This window comes from Podarcis filfolensis (assembly GCF_964270895.1).
Source record: "Podarcis filfolensis genome assembly, chromosome: 1".
NCBI lineage: Eukaryota > Metazoa > Chordata > Lepidosauria > Squamata > Lacertidae > Podarcis > Podarcis filfolensis.
In genome coordinates, this window is record NC_139604.1 from 35,088,902 (window position 1) to 35,116,447 (window position 27,546).

Here is a 27,546-nt window from a genome sequence, read left to right on the forward strand (position 1 = left end):
CGAAGGAATCACAGCCAATCTATGTAGCTGTGCCACCCTCAATAATGAATTAAACACAGACACTAAAATACTTTATACTGGTACCACCAGAAATTCCTGTGTGGTTCTGCATGTAGTCTGTTCCTAATGCCATTAAGTACCAATCCAGAGATTCAGATAGGGAATTGTACACTAGAATTTGAACATGTGGACTCTACACAAGAATATGTCTTAGTACACAAAATGTCTGTTTACACACAGCCTCAGCATTTCCCACAGTTCAAATATCCCAGGTTTCCCTTAAAGTATGAAAGTTTCCCTTTGAGTATGAAAACTACTCAAATCAGAGCATGCCCCTGCTGGCTTCTAAGTAGTAGCTAGAGGTAAAATCACTAGAGATAAATCAGAATGGACCAAGTTGGAGGTGGGTGAGGGTACCTCATTGCTTATGTTTAGTCTAAGTTAAGGGTTGGTGGCAAAATCCTTACAGAAAACAACAACAACAACAACAACAACAACATTTATTACAGTCCAGAGACCCAACAAAACATTACAAATCAATACACAGTTCATACAGCCTACCTCCAGGTTAATTAATACTCTGGTTTCTCTTCAGATCGTATAAATCTTTTGCCTTTTACAGAAAACAAGAAGCAGCAACCAAGAGAGCTTTTTAGAATGTCATGAGCACAAATAAACTGGAAGAACTGCAATGTGTATTATAGCAATAAGATTGCTCGTTCCATCTCAGACGCCACCCTACATCTTCACTGCTGAGGGACATGCCATTGGTCTCCCTTTCACAGCTACATCATGAAGACCAGGAATTGAACTTTCTTTCTTTTTAATAACAGCGTAAGCAAGCTACTCTTAATTTCTCTTGAGATTGTATTCTTTCAGCAAAAACCATTCAATGGTAACAGGAAAATTTCCCTCTTCCATTTGCCTATCCACCCTGTTTCAGCTAATGTTCTTCCAATTAAAATATGCACAAAGTAACTGCTCCCCGGTGTCCATATGCAGAGGAATGGTACTCTGCCTTCTCATATATCTGTCATGGCAGAACATACATAAATGAACAAAATATAAAAATGGATGCACCAATGTTTTTATTATTATTATTATTTCCCTACTCTTAATTCTGCAACTGCATACAATACGTGTTTCTGTGGCATTCTCCGATATGTTGTCCACTACCTTGAACACCATCAATAGTAGAAGTTTGCAAAAGATGTAATTAAAAAATATGGTTTTACCCCTAGCACCTGAAACAGGTCACTACTTTGGAGTATAGCTAATCCTCATAATCTCATTCATACTTATTATAACCCTTTTTCCTCATTTCCTAAATGGGGAACAAAGATTTGAGACTCACTGGCTTAATTGCTCATTGAGTCTCTGGCCAAGCTGGAATATGAGCCCAGCAATTTATAGGACTACTACGCTGGCTCTTGATGTGGGTGTGAAAAATATATATAAATCAAGACTTGAAGGTATTTTAGTGAATTTTGTGGTGGCAATAGCACTCTACCTCAGTCTACCTCAGAATATAACAGCATGAAGTGCAGACAAATGTGAACATGAACTGGGTGAAAGCTTACACATACTTACCTAACAATAGTGGCCACTGGACTCAGTAGTATGCACTGCTGAGTAAACGTTAATAAAATCAAGCTGCACATCTTATGTTTGAATAGCTAGTTTTAGAAATCCACAGCTTCTCTTGAAATTAGGAAGAGATCATTGTTGATTCTAGAATGCATTTCCAGATTTCCAGAATGATGTACATGTAGGCATGCATGCACATGCACACGCACACACATGCACACACACAGAGGAGGATTGTTCTTACTGTTTTCTGTGCAAGTTCGTCAGTTAGCTGTTCATTAGCTCTCAGCTTGTCCTCCACTTCCTGTGACTTCTGGTCATAATTAACAGCCAGTTCCTCCAGAGCCTGAAGAACTTCTTTCACTTCCTCTTTCGCAGCTTCATTTTCAATCTGAAGACGAGTGAGTTCCTCTTGGATCTTCTCATAATCTCTCCTAGTGGAAGCCAAAAGCTACAAAGAGATGGAAACATTAAGATTGTGTAACTCTTGGGTTAAAAGGAGGACCGTTATGACATAAGCAATGTGAGTGAAAACGGCATAAACCAGACATTGGAAATAGAATTGGAAACAGGAGATGTTTGTGGGGGTGGGAAGGAATTGCTGAAACATCTCAGTGAGAGCAGAAGAGAAGCAGGGCTTGTTAACTGCCCCAACTCTTCTGAATCTTCCATTATCTGGCCATTATTAATAGAATAAATTATAACATGCTTAAGAGTAACAAACTGTAATTCTGGCTTTGTAAGAATTCTAGTATACTGCATGATACTCCGCAACAACAGAAGCAAGAATGTTGCTTGCTCACACATAACAGTACAAGAGTGGGCTGAAAAATTCTTTTTATTTGCGAATTATATTTCTCTGCAGCCCTGTAACTCAGGTTCTCTGGGCAGCATACATAAAAACCAATAAGAATAGATAAGTGGTCCACCAACTCAATGTGATACCCTCCAGACATTGTTCATCAACACTCCCATCAGCCCCACTAAGCCAAATCCAGCTTTCCCCACTTCCCAACTGATCACACCCTTCTGATTCATCCCTACACTAAGAGCAATCTTCAGCACTTTAGAAGCACCCAATGAGAAGCTTTTAGCCTGCCCATCCCTGTGGAAAGCCAACACTTCCTCCATAATTCAAAAGGTTATGGTCCAATAAAAAAGATGGGAGAAGTTTGTAAAAGGTCTTTTGGACATAAATAGTTCATTATGTGTCAAACCATGTATTTTTGTGAATGTGCATCTAACCTGTGAACACAATACCCCCTATTTTTTTACCTACTCGCCAACACATGAGACACTTGTTATAGAAAGCCATGGAGTCTATGAGCATTTAGACCACTGGCTATGCCAGAAGGAGGTAAAGATAAGACTACAAATTTGGATTAATCCTATCTGAACTTACAGAAAGTGGCATTTCTGGGATAGTAGGCCATGTATTCCAGTTACAAAGCTTTAAAATGTTTCAATAAGCTATCCTTGCAAAACGGGAAGATATCAAAAGAATTAATCAGCACAATGTTAAATATCTGTCCAAAATAAGGGTTAGAACTGTGATCACGTCAAGTGAACATAAAAGACTAAAAAGCAGACCACATCAACATATCCATTATATCTAGCTTCTACATATACACAAAACTTTAGCCCACATGGTTTAGCAATTTAAAAAATGAAGGCATTCACATTCAACATACGGTCTATTTAGTCCCAGCAAATGATTTTGTGATGCACAAAAAAGTTAATCAGTGGGACTAGAATGTGAAAGATATTAGAACAGCATGTTCCCCTTTTTGTAACACTTATGCTAGCAATGAATCTGCTAGCTTAATCAGCCAGAAATAAGTGTGCTGGCTAATTAAGGAAAGCCATCATTAAGGCAGACACCCTGAAGCCCATCTATCACTGAGCTCATCACAAAGAATGGCAGAAAGCACTAGAGAATACAGTAAACAGGGAACAAAATTAAGCAAAAGCACGCTCCATTCCTAAGCAGAGAACAGAGTGCCACCTTATAAAAATTAATGGCAAAAGTTTTATGCTTTTGGTCAACAGCTAGTTTTCCTAGCAGACTGTTTGAGGAGTCTAGTACAATGATGGAGAACTTGTGGCCCACCTGATGTGGTTGGACTACAAGTCCCACCATCCCTGACCACTGGTCATGCTGGCTGGGGCTGGTGGGAGTACATATCAAAGGACACAGGGTCTCTAACCCTGGTCTAGTGCATTAATTTCCACCCACTGAAGCAATGATGTCTCTAGGTTAGCAACCAGAAGGCTACATTTGGAATTTCTCAGTGGGGTCTGGATTTGACCAAGGGGTCTCCAGTGTTACTGCCTCCTATTTTTAAAGCTAGTAGAACTTTATTAGTATGGGCATCATTTTCTTTTTTTAAAAAAAAACACAAGAAAACAAGGGAAATCTTCCAAGTCGCAGAGCAAGATGAACTGAGGAAAGGGTGAGCTTCTGCCTAATAGCAAACAAAACCATGAATAGCAAATGAAACATCAGTTGAATTAGGTCTAAAGTGAGGGTTAGGATGGTGGGGCAGGGAGAAGATATAGGTAAATGCCCATTTTAAAAGGTCATAATAATTATATCACAATAATATGCTTTGGGCTAATATTTACCTCATCTTGATCCAACATCTGCTGCTTTAGTTTCTCTGCCAATTGACTCTGTTGATTGATTTCATCATCCTGCAATAGGTGAAAAAAAAAGTATCAGGAGCTTCTTCCCCTTTTTCTACATTTGTTAAAGCTTGAAACCAACACAAAATGGATGCAGTATTAGAGTGAAATAAATATTCTACAGAAGAAAGAAATATCCTTCAAAGCAGACGCAAAACTGTAACTGGCTTCATCCTGCTTTCTTTAAATCACCTGTATAATGTGGTTGTAAACATTGCTTGAAATTGGAATCTGCTTCTAGTAACAGTGCCATTTTATATAAATACACTACAGATTTATAACAAAAAATTCCCTTACTTTATTAAGTGAGAATTCATGCAATAAAACTGCTGACAGTGTAAAGCACCCAAGTTGTTTCATATAAGGTATGACATATATTATTTTCCTTTGTTGTTTGCTGTTTAAAACAAATTATTTCCCCCTCCTTAGCAGAAGCTCTTGCTTTTGCAGAGATAAAGAGAAGCATGTGCTTCCTGTAGATTCCTGAACATTTATCCAAAATCAAGAAAGAACTTCAGAGTGTTCAGTGCAATATATAATTATACCTGTGCCACGTGCCAACAAAATCACCCCCTCTCCTTTGCTCTCTTAATGGCCCATCACTTAGGTGATTAACCCAACATAGGAAGTTAGCCTGGCTTACATTTTTAACAACTGATGGACCCAGGTATTCAAGAGGGGTCTGGCACCTCCAAATCGCATAACTGTACATATGGCTGGGACAATACATTATTAGTTGTTCAAAAGTGACAGGAATGGAGTTCGGTTAACATTTTTCAACTGTAATGACCACAAAACTTGTGAGATTTTACACCATCAGTTTTCTATTTTGCACACTTCAAAGCATGTGGTGGTTCTGATGAATAAAAAACACTCTTTAAACAAAATCTACAGTAGTTGTCAAGACATAATAAGTTGAAAGGAAATAATTTCTAAACCTTATCATCCAATTGTCTGTAGAGACTAGTAATCTCTTCATCGTATTTCCTCTTCTCCTCAGTTGTGATACTGGCAACAACAGGTGCAATATTATCGATGATGGGTGTATTGTCACATGGCTCCAAATTCTTTTGGTCCTTAGCACTAATCTGCTCATCCTCAGGAACAGCCTCTCCTGCAAACACATCTCAATACAATCAGTGATAATACAAAAAGTCCAAAAAAGCAAGGAATCAATATTTAATCTTCAATGTCCTTTGGTGACTTAAATCTGCAGTCCTTATAATTCCAGGCCTCCAGGCCTAGTGGTCTCTCAGAACCAGCTGAATTAAAAAACAAATCAGTTTGCCTTAAGGATCATAAATACGTTGTCAGAAGTAGCAATCAGAACTATGGTAGAGTAGATATACAGAAACAGCAGAACAACATGAGGCAGTCATCCTGCCAGCCCCATGTTTCAGACCACATTTCATTATTCCTCCAAAGAATCTATACATCTGGTTACTATGAGCTATATCAAGGTAGTGAGAAAAGCTCTTAAAAACAGTCATCTACTCTGAAATGTTAACATTGAGTATATTCAAAAAGTCTCATGTGAAACCTGTTCTCCGTACTAAAGTCTCTGCCCCACCCTCATACAAACAGGGGCAGCACAAAAAAATAACTGCAGTAGCAAACATGCCCAGTTATGATGAATGGCAACTCACTTGGAAAGAGAGCATACTTGTGTTCAAAAATCCAATATTTTAAGTCAAGTGCTAAATCACAAGTGCATATTACGACTAAGAATTTTGTGTTTGCTTCAGTAATGAATATAATTAACCTTTAGAGGACTGACTCACTAAAAGATCTAGAAACAGAACTGAATGTGGTTTTTAAGGGGCCTATAATTATGAAACAAAATTTTCAATACTTTTCATAGGTATTTAAATAATTTTTTTTTTAAAAAAATCCTCTACAGCCCTCTCTGCATTTCATAATTAAAACTGAAATTCTTTGCAGCCGTCTGGAATAAGGGGGGGGCAGGGGGTGAATCCATAAGCATTAGTTCACTGAAGTCTGACGTGATCACCACCCCCAAAATTATCTTATTTTCCTCTTATCCAGAGTGCACAGCAATAATTGCTCTTTATGTTACTATTAGCAACAGAATTGCTGTTCCCTATGTATTGAAGTTCTGTCTGGGGGGGGGGGGGGCATTGTGAGTTGGAAATATTGTGGGCTGCAGCCTGTAGTGAAGGATTGAAGAAGAAGAAGAAGAAGAAGAAGAAGAAGAAGAAGAAGAAGAGTTTGGATTTGATATCCCGCCTTTCACTCCCTTTAAGGAGTCTCAAAGTGGCTAACATTCTCCTTTCCCTTCCTCCCCCACAACAAACACTCTGTGAGGTGAGTGGGGCTGAGAGACTTCAAAGAAGTGTGACTGGCCCAAGGTCACCCAGCAGCTGCATGTGGAGGAGCGGAGACACGAACCCGGTTCCCCAGATTATGAGACTACCGCTCTTAACCATTATACCACACTGGCTCTCATTTAAACATTCTCATTTAAACCTAAATGTTAAAATCCTACCTAAGAAATAGCCACTACTTCACAGTCCACACCCCAGGAAAATGTAAAACAGAATGCTTGTTTTCATTCTGAAAATGCTGAAGTCTTGGCAATGTTCTCCCGCTCTGATGCTCCAACTACCCAAGATCAAGGGCTGATTCACACAGAGAAAATGAGTGTGCGGTGAGGAAGATTCTCACACATTCCCACTGGCCATGCCTGTTCAGCCTGATGTTCACAGGTTGAATGGAATGTTGGAATGGGAAGAAAAAACGTTCATGGCCAATCCATTTAGCACATACCAACAATTTTGAGAAGACTGAGTAGGGAGGCACAATGCCATGCCCTCACGACTATGGGAACATAAGAAGACTGCTGGATCAGGCCAATGGCCCATCTAGCCCAGCATCCTGTTCTCACAATGGCAGGCCAGATGCCTGTGGGAAACCTCAAGTAACACAGTTGAAGCCTTGCATGAACCAACCCACAGATACAAAAAGTGCAGGCTGCAAGCAGAAAAAGGCCAAGGTGGTGGGGAAAGCACAGCCCTTCTGCCAATTCTAACCTTAAATGCAATTAGAAAGGTGATAGTACTTTACACTCCACATTATTTATTTAAGATCCTTTATTGCCTGCTGTCTCTTTTCCTATATGTTTTTTTTTTCTTTTTTCTTACACATTGGGAGGAAAACCCTACCACAATCCTGCGAACCACTTTCTGCTAGGCCAACTGAAATAAGTTGGTCTATTTCCAAGGTTTCTTCTGCAATATTTCACTTACAGGCAGTTCTGGTGACACACTAGAGAAGAATGCCTGTCTCTTTACAGTTGAGCAGCAATTCTGGAGGCTATGTTGCTATTTTTGAAAGCACCAGAAAAGTTAGAGTGGCATGTCTGCATCACTGCAAGTGTCTTGGATACAAATGCTTTCAAAGGAAAGAGAAGAATCAGGTTTAATTAAGCACAAACAATCTCAGAATTTGTTCTAGTGTGTGCTTTCTGCTACTAAAGAAAATAAGCTGCTTATCATTTTCACAAGTGTATACAGTGGCAATCGGTAGAATGCCTTTGGCGGGGGGGAATGGCTGCTCCCAATGTTAGTTTTTTAAATGGCAGAAGTGTAAAGCAAAGCTGTGTCCCTGTGGTGGAATAATAATAATAATAATAATAATAATAATAATAATAATAATAATAATAATATTGATGTCAGGGGCTGTAGCTCCCATTAGTCCCAGCCACCATGGCCAGGGCTGTTGGGAATAATAGCAAAACAAAATTTGGAGAGCCATACATTCCCCATCTCTGGTATATATTTGCAAATGTCATTATCTTTTGCCCTTTAAGCTTTCCCTGCCTATCCAAGATGTGTGCAGGTGGTGGTGGCTACTCAGCAGTGAGGGGGAAAGCTCCCTGTTCATGCTTGAAAATAATTTACTGCTACATTGTCCTGGCAAAATTAACCTTAGCTCCTGGTATATGTAATTTCATTTTTGTTATATTTATTTTTTAAACTAACAATATACGAGGAACCCACCCCATATGTGTCTCTTGCCTGTCATATGGCAGCACAGTGGCTGGGAAAACCCAGCCAGATGGGCGGGTATAATAAAACAAAAAGAATATTCTTTATCCCCCTTCACAACTGAGTAACATACAACCAATATTCACATATCTGGGTTATAGCGGGGGAAAGAACTCTTTTGCAATTGAAGCCCTTCTCCCTCAACAACACATTGTATGCTACTATGGAGGCTAACAACATCAGACAAAATAAAAATAATAATGTATCTATAATATTTACAACATACAAACAATGCTTTTAGGGGGAAAGTTGTGATTTCAGACTTATTGTTGCTCAGACTGGTATTGCTCTTTTAAGTAGTGAAGCATTTACTTCTTCTATATTATCAATCTGTAGGTCCAATAGTTTTCTGTCCGACAGAGAAAAACATATAAGCAGAATGACGACATGGTGGTGAATAAAATAAAACTCATCAAGGGCAGTATCCAAGTAAAAAAAGTGCAAGGACTTTAAGCTACACAATAGAGTTTCCCTGCCCTCAGATTTGGGGTTGTCTTGTGAGGAGATGAAGTTCCAATGCAAAGCTTAAAGTTCTTGAGCTAGTGGGACCATTCAGTTGGATACCACCCCAAGTTTTTAAATTCCTACAAATGGAGTTCATTCATTAAAACCTGAACCATGTGTTATCATACCTGCATGGAATTGTGGCATTATTTAACCATTTTGTGGACTCTCATTTCATTTCTCGGTTAGATTGCTATCCTAACTCCACTTACCAGGGGTAAGTCCCACTCATTTCAATAGAATTAATGAGCAGACAAGCATGTTAAGGTTACTCAAATTCAACTGTTTTCAATGGGACTTACTTCTCAATTAATAGTTTCAGTGTTTTAAGTAAAGAATGCAACAGCACAATGTTCCATTTGCAATTTTCCTTCCTCTCAATTGCAAGTCTATTGATGAGCAATCTCTGTGAATAATCCCATCCCTGCAACACGTACACATTATCATTTTAAAGTTGGGTGTGACAGCTAGTGGCCTAAGGAAACAGGGCGTAAATTGAAAATATTTCCTGCTTACATCCCATACCCTCCAACATTCTGCCTGAAAATAGAGACATTCTGTTAATATTCTAGTCGGTTAAACCAGAGCTTCCTTTTTCAGACAACAAGAGAACTCTGATGTAAAGCAAGCCAGGATTCTCCACACCAAAGCTATACAAGAGGAGGAGGAGAGGGCAGACCACAGGGGAGGACTGTGTGGGCCTAATGTTGGTCCCCAGCTTTATAAACCATGGTTTAGGAAGCCAGCATTGTGACGTCCTGAACCAGGACTGTGTTTAGGGATGAACTGAAGTTGAATAGGTCTGTGCAGACAAACAGAAGAACATGATTCATCATTGTAACAGAGCCTTAACGGACAGTAAAGTGTATCATAATTTATTTTATTGCAACTATTTGGCTTCTTTAATTTAATACCTTAACAGCTGCCTAATAATTGACAACAGAGTTATTTCTCACCATTTCTCCACCTGTTCAGTTCCATCTCCAGATGCTGGATAACATTCTTCAATGTCTTGTTTTTTTCCTTCTCCTTCTCATATTTTTTCTTCCATTCTTCAGCAGTCAGCTCAAGATTCACAGAGACTGTATTCTTAATGGTCTTTGCTCTGTACAGAAATACAACAACACACCAAACAAGCACTGACATTAATCTTATTAACTTCTCTGTGGTCTGAAAGTTGTAATACTATACACACTTAGCTGGAAGTAAATTCCACTGAACTCAATGGAACGTACTTCTGGGTAGATATGTACAGGCTTGCACTGCAAAAGAATAAATACAAACAGCAGCAAATGTAGAATATTTCTCCTGGAAAACGAAATATTAATATTTCTTTTGCATCCTTTACAGCAGGGTGAGCCACATAAGTCTTTATGTCTGGATAACTGGCTTGTACTTCCTTCTTGAAGTTTTCCTCAGAGTCTTTCTTTTCCTACCAGTCTCGGCTGGCATTTCTGTTTTTAATAAGAGAAACGACAGACTCTGTTCCGCTGATACCAAATTGCACTGTTTTTCTTTTTTCTCCCCCCGCCCCCTTAAACAACCCCAGCATAGCAAGACTTAAATGTACTCATTTGATTCCAGTTTTATGGCTGACACACACATCCCTGAATTCATTATTTATGTAGCATCTATCATAGCTCTCATTAGCCAAGGCTATACCACACTATGTTGGCTCAGTCTGCTGCAAAATGGATATGACTTCCAAATGAAAATCCCATCCTTTTTATTAAAAAATAAATAAATGCTAATGCAGAAAAGGACCCAGTCAACAAACAAGAAAAGACAAGTGTGATGGAGACTAGGCCGCCTGAATTATTGCATCTGAGCAATAATCTGTCACATCCAAGCTCTTTACAACAATCTTTCCCCTCTGCCCTATACCAAAACCTTTGGATACAAATACTACTAAGCTTCCAGTAGCACTACTGGGGTTTAAAGATCAGAAGTGAAGCCTTCTGAAAGGCTTTTTTAATATGTCCAGTTCACTTCACTTATCTGATCTGCACATTTACTGTGAGGAAAGCTATGCACATTATCCACATCAACGCAGTCACTGGAAGATCAATAGAGCCACATCAGGCTATGAGCCAGCAAAGCACCGATGCAGAAAATTAAGCACAAAGCAAGTTCTTTTGCTGCATATGCAATTTTATTCTTGAGTGCCTTATCATGGAACTACTGCAATATCATTGTTGTCTGCTGACAGAAGATGCCAAGTCCAACCCCAGCAATGTTTTCTTATCCAGCCATAATTGGCTGGCCTCACTTCTGCCCATAACTCAGCTCCCATTCTTCTAATGAACACATTTGCTAGATTAAAGAGCCTGTGTCGGAGGAGGGACACAACTGGATCCAACCCATAATCTCTCCCAAGAGACAGGTGTACCTGCTCACCTCTGCCCAAACATTAGAGTAGACTTGGTTTCTGCTTCATTGAAGATGGATGGGGAGCAACAGATGACAATGGTGGTTCTACAGTTTCCACCTAAGGAGTCCTGAAGAATCCTGGTCATCTTGCTGTCTCGATAGGGGACATGTGTTTTCTAATTAAGAAGGATGATACAGGATCAGAATACACACAATTGCTTAAAAGGGATGACAATAAGTAAAAAGTAAGTCAACCTAGAATATGTAAAACTGTTTTCATATTGCTAAGGCAGGTTCATATAATTTCTAACAGATTGCCATCTGATCTGTCACTAGTTAAATATGGAACTAAAATCTCCTGCAGTAAAAAAAAACAAAAAACTTCTTGCCAGCTGGCAAAGTGGGGGTGGGTGGGAAGGGGATAGATACCTTTTCTCCTCTGAGTTTAAGGTGAAGATCTATTATTAATTTGCACTAAGAGGTAGAGAACTGGGAAAGTAACCAAGCCATCAAACGGTCACTATTTTTAAAAAGTATGAATTACTTACAGTTCCTTCTGCTAGTGCTGAGATCACGTTGCCCAAAGCAGACAAAGACTTGTTAATATTTTTGGCTTCATCAAGAACAGAGCCCTCTGCACCCGTTTTGCTGACCTGCCAGAGAGCAGATATTGCTCAGTGAGCTCAAATTCTGATCATTGCAAAATAAGAAAAAGGTTAAACACTTGAAAGTAGCTTTACCCTATCCTGCCTGACCCAGAGAAGTTATCAGTTTGCAAAGCTACAAAATTTTCGTAACACTTGTAACAGTTATTTTCTTTGCTAATCATATATAAACACAACACACAAGTGGGGTTTTTTAATTAAAAAAAAACTTTATTTCACTTATATTCAAATTTCCCTTGTAGACCTTAAAGCAGCTTTCATATGAAATCTCAGTGACCATTCTGGCCCTTTATAGAGGCAGATTTGCTTAGCTGCAACAGAATGGTGTCCTCTACTTCCAGATCATTCTCTGGCCCCTCTTGTATACAAGACAATCATGCAGTGACTTCAAAAGGACTAGTTAGGAGTTGAAATAAAGCTACCACCATCATGCACCACTAACAAATCAATAACGTTATGTAGAGTAATAAGGTACTTCTGTTACCTTTTCACTCCCAGCCAAGTCTACCAAATAAAGCTTCCCACTGAGTTTTTTTTCAGTTTCAACATTCTCTTGTTTGATATTAATTAGGAAGATGCTATGACTTCTAGAACTGTGTTCATTCATGTCTACAAAAAAGAAAATTCAGTGAGGTGTTATATAAAATATTATGCATCTCTTCAAAAACCTGTTTTGTCGTGAGGGTTGTTATTAATAACTAACGGGCTAAGACAAGCCAACAAGAAGCCCTCCAAGTTAAAACAATTTGTGACCACAAGAGAAAATAAACAAAAGTCTGCTCCCACCAGCCACACTGTGCTACATATGGGAACGTTGTTGTGGCCAGTCCATGATGTGGGCGGGGGAACCTAACTGCTTGGAGATACCCACACACAGCACCAGTATCTGAGGAGCATAGTCACCCACGGTTATAAGCCTTGGCCATGCCCTTGACAGACTCTTTGGCCATCTTCTGGCCCACCCCTCTATTCCAGTATAGGCTCACCAGGCACTTCAGACCTGAGTACAGTGGATGCTCGGGTTGCGAATGGGATGCACGTTCACAACCCGCAGTGTTCACAACCCACAGCGGTGCGTCTGCGTATGCACAGGTTGCGATTCGGCGCATCTGCGCATGCACGACCACCGAAACCCAGAAGTAACCCGTTCTAGTACTTCCGGGTTTCGGCGGGTCCGTAACCCAAAATAATGCAACCTGAAGCGTCTGTTACTCAAGGTATGACTGTAGTAATTTTTTGCCTGCCTGCAACTTAGTCAAGCAGGTCCCTTCACCTACTCTGTATTGGATTTCGGGGAGTTTAGGGGTCAGTGCTGTTAAATAGAATGACTTGGTTTTGTGGTTAACTTGGCACTGTCAACAGGGAGCTGCTGGAAAGGTTAAGGTCAGATAAGGTAGTAACTGAGCACCCTTAGGCACCTTTGAAGGTGAAGAGCATTTCCAGAGCTCAACCGCTCTGAGTTGTGGGGCCCTCAGCCTGGATATGGAATATTCTTGAAGTTCACCTGCCCAGAGTTGTGGGGTCCAGCAGGGGATGGGGCAGCAAGGCCTTGGAATTGGCAGGGTTGGGTTTGCCCAAGGATGAACCTAAGCTAGCTTCCAATTCTTCTAATTCCCCCTGCAAATATTATACGGAAAATGTGACCCTAGTTCAAGTCATCACTTGCGTCTTGCCTTTTTATTCCTGGGTCCGGTCACAACAACCAAGTGTGAGATATTGTAAGACCATTCTGAGTAAACTAAAGGCTTTTCTGCAGTGGGAAGTACAGTGGTACCTCGGGTTAAGAACTTAATTCGTTCCAGAGGTCCATTCTTAACCTGAAACTGTTCTTAACCTGAAGCACTACTTTAGCTAATGGGGCCTCCTGCTGCCGCTGCACCGCCGCTGCACGATTTCTGTTCTCATCCTGAAGCAAAGTCCTTAACCCGAGGTACTATTTCTGGGTTAGCGGAGTCTGTAACCTGAAGCGAATGTAACCTGAAGCGTATGTAACCCGAGGTACCACTGTATGTCCATGAGACATCTAAAGCAGATCACAGCTTATTCACCCTTTTTGGAGGACAAACTAAAAACAATTTAGACCATGGGTGACAAGATATCAAAATAGATTGCAACCAGAAAGAAAAACATAATGCAAATCAAACAAAGTAACAAGTGGAGGCTTAAAGTCCTGAAAGCTAACTTTAGAAAAAATAATAACGTGGAAACCTTGTGAATTTAAGTCTTCTCTGTTCTACTGATAGTGAACCACAAATGGTTCTACAAACACTTATGTATCAAAAAAACCCATTCTCCACTAATTAAGGCACAAAGCTGTGCAGTCATCAGAATGATGAGGCTATCTCCCATTACACTGAGCACATTTAAAGAAAAAAAAAACCCACAAAGTTTAATGGTGGCTAAATTTCACTTATTGTACTAGAGGCTTTATGACTATGCTAGGCAACATAATTGTTGCTCTTTGCATTAAATCTGAGCAACATTGTTTGCCTTATAATTCACAAAAACAGCTGCCACATATTTGTAAACACTTGAGTTTGGCTACATTTTACACAAGTTATAAATGTGAATACTCATGGTTGCTAAATAACACAAAAAGTTACAGGATTTTTAATTTTTTAAAAAAAAACAACTATCATTTATCAACAACAAGGTAGGAATTCATTCCGTATATTGTAAATTTAAAGACCTAAAATATTATCTCTTGTGAAAATGTTAATCATAATTTTCAAAATGCCTTTCAAGTTGCAAAAATAGTAATATATTTTACCATTATGCATTAGGAACTCCAGCATAAGAAAGCTGAGTAAAATCAAAGAGACTAATCACATATTAATTGTACCTTTTTTGCATTATAGCAGGCAGTGATGCAACAACATTGACTGGAACTTTAGCATGGTGTTGGTTGCAGTTAGTTAAAACCTAATTACAGGGTTAGCAGTACATAAATGCTTACTTGTAACAGCTACATGGCGGTTTGTTTTCCCCTCATCAATTACATCCATAACTTCTTCAGGACTAGAGACAAACCTTTCTGTGCAGCCCTAGAAATTCAAATTCAGCACTTGTCAGATAAAGAGAATTCGGGAGAGGTAAGGAACTTGTACCAATCAATATACTTGGCCCAAATCAAGGCCAAAATTCTGTCCTCAAATTTATGTTGGACACAACCATAGAAAACATACCAGATAACAACAGAAGAGCAGTTTCTACAGTGCAATTTAATATGCAGTTCCAGAAGGCTAACAGACCGAGTTCTGAATAATAAAGATTGAAAAAGACCTTTACTTCCCTGACACCTGGAACATGAACCTAAAAACACCATTCCCTTCTATGAATATTGAGAATAAAATACTTCCTTCTAGTGTCTTCCATATTTGTTAAATATTAATATTAAATGCAAATGTTTCATTTCAATAGGATGACTAACAAAACGAAACCATTTAAAAAGGAGGAAAATGAAGCAAAAATTGCAAAAGTCCATTAATATTTCAGAAAAGCATTGCTTGAATTTTTACGGTTAGAATTCTCGGTTGATGAGAAATTATTCCCTTCCATTCTCTAGTGTAAGAGAGGCTTACTGAAGTACTGTTAAAGATAACATTCAGAGCAGCACAAGGGGAAAAAAAAGTTTCTAAGTAATTGAATCTGAATATCCACTGTACCACAAAAAAACAGCAAATTATTTTGTGACAATTGCTTGGGGGATGTGTGTGTGTTTGTATGTGTATGAGAAAAGTTGTCAAAATTTACCTACACAAGGTCTTTTCTCAGGAAATAAAAAAAATCCACTGGGAACATAAATGATTGCAGTCTTTTTTATTTTACCATATTTTGAAGGGTTCATTTAGGTGGCTGGTATTTGAATGAGTCACATTCTGAATAGACCAACAAACTAATTAAGTAAGTCATGACTTAGCTGGATACCACCTAGAATTTCTTACCCATCGATTTTCTTTTTGGTAATATGTATGTTTTGTTGGCTCCAGTAGTTAAATAATGGTATGACTGCTTTTATGGCCTTGATTCTATACATGGGGTTGTGCCCCAAGTTGCTGCTCCTCTCACATAGCAGACTTTCACTTGCATGACAGAACTCATCTCCTAAGCTCACCCCATGCACCCTCAGAATCTGCTCCAAAGGGTTGGGGAATTCTCTGGAGCAGATCTGGCGAGAGAGGGGTCCAGGAAGAGGAGAGAAAGCTGCTTGCACTGTATTGGAATCATCTACAGATGAAACTCGGAAAATTAGAATATCGTGGAAAAGTTCATTTATTTCAGTAATTCAACTTAAAAGGTGAAACTAATATATGAGATAGACTCATGACATGCAAAGCGAGATATGTCAAGCCTTTATTTATAATTGTGATGATCATGGCGTACAGCTGATGAAAACCCCAAATTAGCAATCTCAGAAAATTAGAATACGAAATGAAATCAGCAAAACAAAGACTGCATATAGAGCAATATTGGACCTCTGAGAAGTAGAAGCATGCATATGTACTCAGTACTTGGTTTGGGCCTCTTTTTCATCAATTATTGCCTCAATGCGGTGTGGCATGGATGCTATCAGCCTGTGGCACTGCTGAGGTGTTATGGAAGACCAGGAAGCTTCAATAGCAGCCTTCAGTTCTTCTGCATTGCTCGGCCTCATGTCTCTCATCTTTCTCTTGGCAATGACCCATAGATTCTCTATGGGGTTCAGGTCAGGCAAGTTTGCCGGCCAATCAAGCACAGTAATCCCATGGGCATTGAACCAGGTTACTGAAATAAATGAACTTTTCCACAATATTCTAATTTTCCAAGTTTCACCTGTATGTATTCTGTAATTTTTTTATTTAGTGCTATCCACAGTTTTTGTCAAGCTATCTTGATGGTGTCTGAAAAAAGGTGGCATGCAAATTTTAAAAATAAAGCACATTCATGTGATCACACAAACCATTTTCAATCATTAGACCAGAACAATTTCTAAAGGTTTTTCTGTATCTAAAGGAATGTTTTTTACCTTGACATATGGAACTCTGTTCTTGTCTTCATGAACTGCAAGGTTTGTCTTTGAAACTAAAAGGAGGAAAAGTCATCAAGAATCACTGATGAAGAAAGTGCACAAATTTGATGAGCCACAAGAATAATCTGAATAACACAAGCAGATCCATCCATGGAGGAAAGCCGCAATTTAATCTACACAAGAGTTAGCCACATGATGTACTTAGAGTATACAATGCCATTGCTTAGTTCTACATTAAACGACAAGACAGGAGTCTCAACTAAACTCCCAAAAAAAGCAATGCTGACACACATATTTTACTCTGACTTGCTCATGAAAAACATAGATCACAAAAAAGTTGGAAGCTTTGATGTATGTCTGCAGTGCAATTTCTCCCAAATGGTTTTATCAAGATAAAAACTACTTGGTCAATGCACAAAATTAACTTAAAAATTAGAAGTGACCAGATTCAGAACCAAAGTGATAATGGTGCCACTTCAGCCCAGTTCACAGGTCACATTTTCATTCCAGCAAACCATGTTCCCATCATCATATGCTTTGTAGAAGACTTCTCGTTTATTCTATGGCCTTTTACATGTGTTTTGTGGAAGCGGGGTTGCTGGTTTGTTTTTGTTTTATTCTGCATTTTGTGTTTCCATTCTGTATTTTTATGTTGGGGACCACCCACCCTGTAATCTTTGGAGGAAGGGTGGTATACAAATTTTAATTAATAAATAAATTCTTAAACCAAAGCTCACCATGACTCTGAAACCAGGCAACAGTATATAGTCATGGTTTGCAATCCTGGTTTGTAGCAAATGGTCAACTTGTATGTTCCCAGTTCAGGTGTTTCCATTGTTGTTGTTGTTTTGTATTGCATTGTATTGTACTGTAGGTTTTCAGTTTTGTTTGTTACATATACATACTGTATTTGCTATTTTGTTAATTGCTTGGAGAATGTGAAATAAATAAAAGTGTAATGGCAAAGAAAGCTCATGACAGCATGAGCTTGTTGTTTGCTCCCAGTCCAACAAACTATAATTTTTTGGACCACATGCACTAGGCCTTACTGTACAAAGTACTTCAAACCAAAATATTAAGGATGCTTCAACTGTTTCAGCTCTTTTATTTTTCAAAGCTCTCTGGCTTGTTAAATATACACAGGTATAACATGATTCTCAATTCATAAGATACCTTTTTTAAAAATGAAAACAAAATATTAAGAGCATTCCCAGCAATTTTATTTTTTAAAAAAGTATGAAAAATAGTGGGAGATTATTGCTTCAACCACTATTAAGACCAGGAAAAAGGAACCCAACAACCCTTGAAAGCCCAGGAAGTCTGGTGGGAAGGGGACATGGATGCAAACATGACACTCTGCTCTCCGAAATTGTAAGACAGTTTTCCAACTGTTATAGGTTATCTGCCCCCGTTCTCTTCCTGTAAGTAGTGCTTTGTTTACAGAAGTCTAAATATCGGGCAATTGACTACAGTCTCTGGGCATTCCAAAAACTGGATATGGACAACCCAACCAGCCTTTGCTTCTGGATGTACTTCTAGGAGGTACTTCTATAGTACACTTTATCTTTTAATCAGGGATGCATTAATGAACTACATAAAGATGGCTAGCCTGTGGCCCTCCAGATGATGGCCAACTGCAAGTCCTATCATTTCTGACCACTGCACCATGTTGGCTTAAGCTTGTCCAACATTGCATCTGAAGAACTACAACTCCTATCAGTTCCAGCCAGAATGTCCAATGGCCAGGGCTAATATAGTGTAGTGGTTAAAAGCGGTGGACTCGTAATATGGTGAACCGGGTTCGATTCCCCGCTCCTCCACATGCAGCTGCTGGGTGACCTTGAGCTAGTCACACTTCTCTGAAGTCTCTCAGCCTCACTCACCTCACAGAGTGTTTGTTGTGGGGGAGGAAGGGAAAGGAGATTGTTAGCCGCTTTGAGACTCCTTAGGGTAGTGATAAAGCGGGATATCAAATCCAAACTCTTCTTCTCTTACAGAACTTGTAGCCAGCAATCTTTGGAGCACCAAAGGTTTAGTTCCACACCCTCCACTTTAAATGGGTGATATAGTCTATTAACCCAAATTTTATGAGAAAACAGTCTTATCAGGCCTTAATGTCTGCACTGTATGAATATTACTCCAGGAAATGCACACATCCAAATGTCCAGGGTTCAGTCCTTGACCTGAAAACCATTTTATTTTTTAAAGATAAAATATACTCATTTTGGTAATTACAACTACAGTAAAAAGGAGAGAGAGAGATGCTGCTTTACTTACCATCCAGCAAATCCCTTATTTTGTCCAAGTAAATCTCAAAGTAGGAAACCTAAAGAAATGAAAAACACTAATTTAACAAGTTTTCAAGTTTTCAATTTGGGTTCTTGCAAAAAGGTCAAATCTGTTGCAAACAACCATTTTATGCTGTCTATGCATATTACTTTTGTTGTGTATTCTCTGCCAGGGTTGGATTTACTTATTACATTTGTATTGTGTAAAGGCTGAAACAAGGAATATTTGCACAATCCACAGGCTAGCTAAATGTGTGTGGGGGGGGGGTAAGTGGATTACTTGAAGAACTACTGAAATCACTTCTAATTATTTGAGGCGGGGCAAGGAATTAAGAAAGTAAAATCCAAGGATACTGAGAGGATATATCAAAGAGTAACAGACTCAGGAGATAAAAAAATCCCAGTAATTTCAATGGAAATGAAAGGTATTTAGGATCACTAGCGGTAGGGCGGAAGCACAGGTTAATTAAAACAGACTCCATGAGTGGCACATTATTAGAACAAAGTGTTTATACCTTAAAAGTGGACTGATGGGGTTAAAAAATAATCTTTGTAGGGCTGAAATTTGACTTGATTCAGTTCTAAAAGAATTTCCTTCAGGCAATGCATGAAAAGGTGCCTTCCCTACTAGCATACTTATATAGTCCAGAAGAGCTATTGAACTTACTTGTAAAAATTCATCACGCAGGACTCTAATTTCAGTGCCACAAAACTTGTAAACTAATACTTTCGCAGCTTGCTAAGGAACAAATATGTACAACTTCCCATTTGTTTCCCAAGCAACCATAACATGAATCAGTCACTTATGCTTATTAAACTAAATACAAACATGCTCCATCTTAATGTTTGACTGGGGATTAAGCTACAGTCCATCTGAGAGCTTTTGTTTGCTTGTTTCCATCATTAAATATTAAATATTTGATGCTGGACTCTCAGAACATGAGCTACTCAGGCAGAACACTTTTGCTATTGATGTAATGATGGCTTTAATTGACTACTTCTCACTGCTCACTGAAGCCAGACTAGAAAGTAGCCTTATTGCATTAAAAGAAAAAAGAAAAAAACCATGCTTACCAATACTGACAAGCACCATAGTGACTAACTTCTAAGCTAACCCAGTTTTAATTGAGGAGAGGGGCTGAGGACTGGGTACATTTGAAGTGTTGACAAATTTTTTAATCACCCCTGGTGCAGCATGACCATTTTGCTTGCACTTCATTCATTTCTTCTTCTTTTTTCTGCCACCAGGAGTATACCAGGAGTACAAAGGTGATAAATTACTGAAATCAAAGGTTCTCTCTCTCTCTCTCTCTCTCTCTCTCTCTCTCACACACACACACACACACACACCACTATCGATATGAAAGCTGAGCATTTCTATATGAGGATGCTCCACTATCCTTTTGAATTTTACAACTGTATTATAGATTTACATTGATTCAGATGCTTGTTGGTATAAAACATAGCTTATTTCCCCTTCTTGGCAGCCCTGATAGCTTGACTTAGAGGGAACTCACTCTGCAGAATCTGAAATCAACAGGGATTTTTATTCAAGTAATTACAGAAGGAAGGGTACCACCTGACCTAAATCATCGTCACATAACTCTGAATAACACTCCATTTACATTCATGCCAGAGCTACAAATCAAACTTTTCCCTTCAAAAAAGATCACTATCCTTACAAAAATAATAATAAGTAAAATAAGATACCGTATTTTTCGCTCTATAACACGCACCCAACCATAACACGCACATAGTTTTTAGAGTAGGAAAATCCGTAGGCATGCCACCCGTAGGCATTCCCTCCATAACACGCACAGACATTTCCCCTTACTTTTTAGGAGGAAAAAAGTGAGTGTTATGGTGCAAAAAATACGGTACTTTGCTTATTTCTGAGAGGGTACTCAGGACATACTTCCACAAGGAAACAGTAGGAGAAAAGACACCCAAATATGGGGCATACTGAATGGTAGAGCTAAGCCTATAATCGTCATTCTATCTACCTCCAATGTTCAACATGCGCTGAATTAAATTTTTCCCCCCCTGTTGTGTATGTGGAGTGCATTTCGCCCATGTCTTAGTTAAAAATAAGCATGTCTCTGCAAGACTCAACATTTTAATAGAAACATTCTAATGCTTGAGCAAGCTTTGACAGTAGCAATATTTTATCAGAAAGCCATGTAGCTGTTTGATGGAATTCCCCTCTCCATGTCCAGAATGCCTGCCATTTCCAAATGGCACCTCTCTTGCGTAATCAGCTTCCACAATTTGTTCAATGCCATTCAAATACATTTGCTGTCACAGCAGTACAAAACAGTAGTTGAGTAGGCTAATTTTAAGTATTCATCTTCTCCTTTTTTTGTGCACTCATGAAGGGAAGGAAAACTACTTCCTTACATGTCTAACGTTAGACAATGACTGAAGAGATCTTATATTCAAATTTTGCAGGGTTTTTTTAAATTCCAAAAGAGATCTAAACTCGTCAATCCAAGAAGGACTATCCACATAAACAAGTAAAGCTCTGTGTCATTATAGATAGAGAAGACTATGACCAATGTGGTGATTTAAAACCACAACACAACACTATATGCAGCACCTGGGGAGTGATGGTGCCAGCTATTGAGTGGCAGGTGCATACAAGATCTTTGCAAGCAGCAGTGATGCGCAGCACCTGCGTCTGCAAGAATCTATAGCCTGGAACAGATGGAGTCTGGTATGCTAGCAAGCTGGATGTTGTTAGCATTAATCAGGGTTTGCAAACCAAATATTTGGATTTGGTATCCCACTTTATCACTACCCTAAGGAGTCTCAAAGCGGCTAACAATCTCCTTTCCCTTCCTCCCCCACAACAAACACTCCGTGAGGTGAGTGAGGCTGAGAAACTTCAGAGAAGTGTGACTAGCCCAAGGTCACCCAGCAGCTGCATGTGGAGGAGCGGGGACATGAACCCGGTTCACCAGATTACGAGTCCACCTCTCTTAACCACTACACCACACTGGCTCTCAAACCAACTTCTAGCTGTGGTTGAAAAGCGAACTTTGCTTAGCATTAACTATAGTAAACATGAACATAATGTTGCAGTTAATGAGGAAAGGGCGAGGGCAGGGAGCACACACCAAATCCCCTAACCACATCCTTAAAAGAAGATTGACAATGCCACCTTTGTCAAATGGAATGGGAGAGGAAAAATACTCCCCTGGATATGTGAGTTTAACCAACACCCAAATTGTGTGCACCAAGACTGATGTATCAGGCAAATCACCCATTGGGGGTGCGATAATTAAATCAAGGTATCCAGTCCCCACCACCACCACCCCCAAAAAACAAAGATTGACAGCACCTACATTGGGTGCAAATATATAGATCTTTTCAAATGCAGAACCATACACAGTCACTACGGCATGCAAGGATCTGTGAATCATTTCTAATCTGTCATTCAGTAACAAGAACACTTAATTTTCCAGCAAAGCAACAAAAATAGTGGGAGCTTCTTAAGAAATGCTAGTCTACAAGTAGCATTTTTAATCCCTTTAAATGCTTACAACTATATAATATTTCAGTTGGGTGCCACATCTGATTAACTCAAAACTTTGCCAATCGAAGAAAAAGCTATCAGCCTGGTACACAACTAATCCTGCCATAAGTGCAATATTTGGCTCAATAGCTCATTCCTGGATTATCCAGGAGCCACTTAAAGCTTTTAAATACAGCCGGTGTTAAGATGTGCTAAGCTCTTAAATCTTGATCATATCATTAAGAGTGACATATAACAACTTTCTTTCCACAGCAAAATGCAGACTGAATCCAGCACAAAATAGGATTGTGTCTGGTCACTGTGCCTCAAAGGGATGTGTTTTATAGGATTTTACAACCTTTTTTTTTCTTTTTTCAAATCATGCAACCCTATATGTACTTTTAGCTCACTACTTGGTTCACATTTCTCCAAATCACATTTGATTCAGTTATTTGCTCCCACTCTCAATTCACAAGAAAAAAATAAATGCAGGCACATAAGAGCTCATAAAGACCTGTATGTAGAAATAGAAGTTATTTCAAATAAAAAAAGAAAGGATAATTTTATCTGAGATACTGAAATCTTGACAAGCAACATTTGTGAAAGTGAAATATTGCAGACCCAAATTTATTCTGAGGTTTTCATTTAAGGGAAAAGTGCAACCTTTGAGGTTTGGCACCTCGCTCAGCTTCTTTTTATCTGACCATGACATGTCATTTTGCATTTACCTTTATGTGAAATTCTAGGTTTTCATCCATGGAATAGATGTGATCGAAGATGTCATGTGCAATTCTTGGAATTATACCCATTAGCTGTGGGTCATGTAGCTTCCCCTGAAGACACAAAAGGTAAGAAGTAAATTGCAGAAGACTGTTCACCATGTGCATACATGTGGCGAATCTTCACAAAATGCATGTTCACGTAACAAACATAAGCTGACTGCTTTCCAGTAATTTTCTAGATACGTACACAATTGCAAGTATTAATAAGTCATATAGTGCTCCTTTTCAATTTGTCAGGTTCACAAACTTTACTATGTTTTTCTCTCCGCAACAGTCCTGCAAGATGGTATACCAATGTATGTACCTGCTATGTGGCAAATGCTGTAAATAAGTAATAGTATGTTTTTTTAATTGCCTATTTTGCACACTATGGTTATAGCCCCACCATATGTCTTATTCCCTGTAGTTGATGGTAGAGGGTGGGACATGGACTCAGATCTGACTCCAACTCTCAGCTTACTTCTGCCCCCACAATGTACTGTTTGCCAATAGTGCAGCAGGGTAGTTAAGAGACTGAGATATAAATCGGGCAGATCACCTTTGCCATGAACTTACTAGGTGGCCTTAGCCAAGCCACAACCTTTCTGTCTCAGGGACACACCCCTGGAATATACAGTGGACCCTGTAAGGTAGGCAAGAGCAGGATAGTCCATGTGAAATGCTTTCAACACTCAAAAGCAATATACAAATGCTTGTTGTGTATTATTACTACAACCATGATTTATCATACTGTTAATTATTATTAGCTTCCCCCCGCTTTATCCTAGAACTTGCCCAAACCACAACCATTTTTAGAGAAGTTGCTGAATGTACATCTCTTTACCCAGTTCCCTGCTGACCCCTTTTCTCGTCCTCACCTCTTCTTCTACTGTGCAGGCCTGCAGAAAAGACTATTTATACTTATATCCTTGCAAAGTGCTTAGCCAGCAGGGATATAAACACTTGTCATCATGTGACTATGCAGCATAGCCCCAACTCTACACCTCAACATCCTCTGTAATACTGAACTAAATTAGGTACGTAAGAAGCTGCCTTTTGCCAAATCAAGCTGTATGTCCATCTAGCTCAGTATTATCTCCTTGACTGGCAATGGCTCTCTAGAGTCTCATGAAGTGGACTTCCACATCACCTCCTACCTGATCATTTTTACTTTTCTATTTTTTTTGATCGGGAGATGCCTGAGACTTGACTCTGAGATGGTCACCTTCCACGTTCAAAGCATACACTTTACCACTAAGGTATGATCATTCCTCAATTTATTTGTCCTTCTTGGGACTCTCTATAGAAAGAAATGGCTCTTTATGGCCATTTAACATCAAAACAAATCTCTTTTGGGGAATGCAGAGCAAATGTCTCCAGAACACAGTTTCTAATACTTGGAAGGCAGTTTCCAGCTTATGCACCAGCGACTGAGCTACCACATAGATAGAAATTATTGCAAGATGGAAGAGGGGAAGATGAGCCTGTAATAAGTCTGCAGATTGTTCTGCTGGGCCTAATGCCAACAAATGCTGCTTTGCCAGCACTGCTGGTAGCTTGCACAGTCAGCTTCCTTTGCTTTATTCGGGAGCTCTGAAGATGAAAGAGAAGAACATTTTTCCTGACGGCATGTCATTTTTCACTTTTCCTCTGGAAACAAAAATTAGTCAGCGCCACAATAATGAACCAGCATCCCCCTTCACTTTCCTTTTTGTTAGGTGCAACATAATGCAAGTGGACTTGTGGTCCTTCTGTTTAATTACGAATATGAAACATTCAACCTGCCCTTTCAACCAATACTTTGTGATTCAGGAGGGCCGCATTGTGGTCAACCTGCCTGAAATGTAAAGCTATTGCTCTGAAAACATTACCCAGGGATGTTGATGTGAAGGGTTGCAATGGTTCTGAAGAACAGCAAAGGGTTTCATAACAAAGGTCTTGCGGTGCATGTGCTCTTAAAGAAGGCAAGGTTTTATGAACCTCAGGACACTCCTGAAAGGATCATAGAACCATAGAATTATATGAACTGAAAAGCCAGAATACATGAAGCCTGCTTCTGCGTTACCAGGGACATATCAGTCTATTGTGTGTACTCCTGCACACACGTGTGAACGAAGGCAAGTCAGACCAAAACATACCACACAAGCGTGCTTCACATAAACAGAACACGAGAGGAGAGGAGCAAACCAGACTTCTCTTGTTTCATGCATGCATCAGGAGTCTATCAGCTGAAACAATTTTGATCCTGCTTGTAATAAGTAAGGGCTAAGCATGAAATTGAATACTTTCAGTCAAGGATGAGACATGTGAAGCAGGAAAGCATAGCAGTCCTGTTTCTGATATTGACAACGTGGATATCAAGAGGGCAAGCAGGGAGTCTATCTGTCAGATGCTGTGTGGTGGTTGCTCGTGAGTAACCAGGCAGGACTCCAACCTGTCTTTTACAGGTTTTATTGGTGCAAACTATTTACAGTGCAGAACCCCAAAGTTCATGTCCATCTTAGTCACTTGCAGAATCCGGGAGTGGCCCCTTCCAGCTTTCCCCCCAACATTAGACACCCCAAGCCTCCGCCTCCCCTCCTTGCGTTTCACCCCTCTGAGCAAGCTGGGTGAGGGAAGTGGTATGTGTGCCTCCTGGCCAGCCCAGTTAGGTGAGGCGCTGGGGCTCTCAGCAGCATCCTCGAGCCCTATCCCACCTTGGCTGGCCCCTTCCCTCTCTTCTTCATTGGAGGCGTGGCTTTTCCCCTCGCTGGAAGAGGAACTGCTCCTCAGAAGCATCGGAGGCTCTGCCTCCCTCCCCTATTCCGATGGCAGTCCCCTGACACAATCCAAGACACTGCCTTGGATGGATTCGTAGGCCTTATGCCATTATTTTCTGACCATACAGCACCATACTGGTGAGGATCAAAAGTACTGGGAAAGTAGAATTAAGAGGAAAATGAGGGAGGATACCACTTCTCTACCCACTGGAAGCCCAGCATTCAATCTAGAATGACCTGCTGCTACATTTGGATTTTTGCAAAGCTGGGGAACCTTTGGCCCATCCCTCATCCCTCATAATTATTCCATGATGGATGGGACTGTTGGAAGTTGCAGTCCAAAGTCTCCCCAGGCCTATATTACAGTGAAAGGCCCTTTAATCTTTTTTTTTTTAATGAAGGGTGGTCTATAAATAATTTTAATCAGTGTAAATAATAATAATATGTTTACAGCCCATCTATTTTTTGCCTCACTGTGCCACTTCACAAACAAGGAAACTGGCAAATCCAGCCAGTTTTCATCACAATTCTCAGCTGCATCTCCCTTTGGGCATAATGTGCTGTACTACGCCACAACAGAACTGGTGAAATGGCAGCCAGTTTAAACATTTAAGCCAGTCAGAAGGAAATTAAAAATGAAAAGCCAGCAGACTATATATAGCTGCCTGACTCAAGGGTTCTCTTCAAAGTTTTCCATCCTCCAATTACCAGTGCTATTCAGGAGGCAGAAATGAGAAAGAAAGCTGTGAGAAGGATGATATTCAGAAGGCATCCCTAACAAAGAACCACTTGGCTATACTTGGATCACATATTATGCCACAATAATGGCAAAAATTAATTGATCTTTGCAAATATCTGACAGATGACTGGCTATTGACTATATACATTCAGGAATACTTTGAAGGTCCAAGATTTAGAAGATGACGTATCCTTCATTGAAACATGTTTCATTGACATTTCAAAGTCTTCATGTTTGACCCATGTCACATTTATATATATAATGCAATAAAATTATGTATTCATCTTTAACCAAATCCTGAACTTCTGCAGAGCACATTCTGTCTACAGTCCTGCTCCCAACTTCAGCACCTGAATACTTAGAATATATTGAGTGGGTGAAGAACTGTGCCCACTAAAACTTCCCAACTTCATACATTCAAGCAGGAGATGAGAAAGATGCATCAAGAGGAACACTGTGATTAAATGGACAAGTCTATCTCATCCTTCTCAATCCTGTATTTTGGACTGCACCTCCCATCATCCCCAGTGAGTATGGCCAATGGTAAAAAATAATAGGAGTTGTAGCCAAAAATATCTGGAGGCCACTAAATTGTGGAA

General features: G+C 39.6%; 1 protein-coding gene across 2 annotated transcripts in view; it reads right to left on the bottom strand.

Moving 5' to 3' along the window:
- Positions 1 to 27,546, bottom strand: part of KIF5C (kinesin family member 5C) — a 73,080-nt gene that overhangs the window by 18,736 nt on the left and 26,798 nt on the right. For both annotated transcript variants that reach the window (XM_083578892.1, XM_083578893.1), the window contains exons 4-14: positions 23,417 to 23,521; positions 19,164 to 19,212; positions 16,884 to 16,939; positions 14,835 to 14,922; positions 12,363 to 12,487; positions 11,762 to 11,866; positions 11,241 to 11,389; positions 9,800 to 9,948; positions 5,211 to 5,386; positions 4,213 to 4,281; positions 1,832 to 2,038 (exon numbers count right to left, since the gene is read on the bottom strand). In XM_083578892.1, the coding sequence (XP_083435018.1) occupies positions 1,832 to 2,038; positions 4,213 to 4,281; positions 5,211 to 5,386; positions 9,800 to 9,948; positions 11,241 to 11,389; positions 11,762 to 11,866; positions 12,363 to 12,487; positions 14,835 to 14,922; positions 16,884 to 16,939; positions 19,164 to 19,212; positions 23,417 to 23,521 (1,278 nt within the window). The remainder of the gene's footprint in view (positions 1 to 1,831; positions 2,039 to 4,212; positions 4,282 to 5,210; positions 5,387 to 9,799; positions 9,949 to 11,240; positions 11,390 to 11,761; positions 11,867 to 12,362; positions 12,488 to 14,834; positions 14,923 to 16,883; positions 16,940 to 19,163; positions 19,213 to 23,416; positions 23,522 to 27,546) is intronic.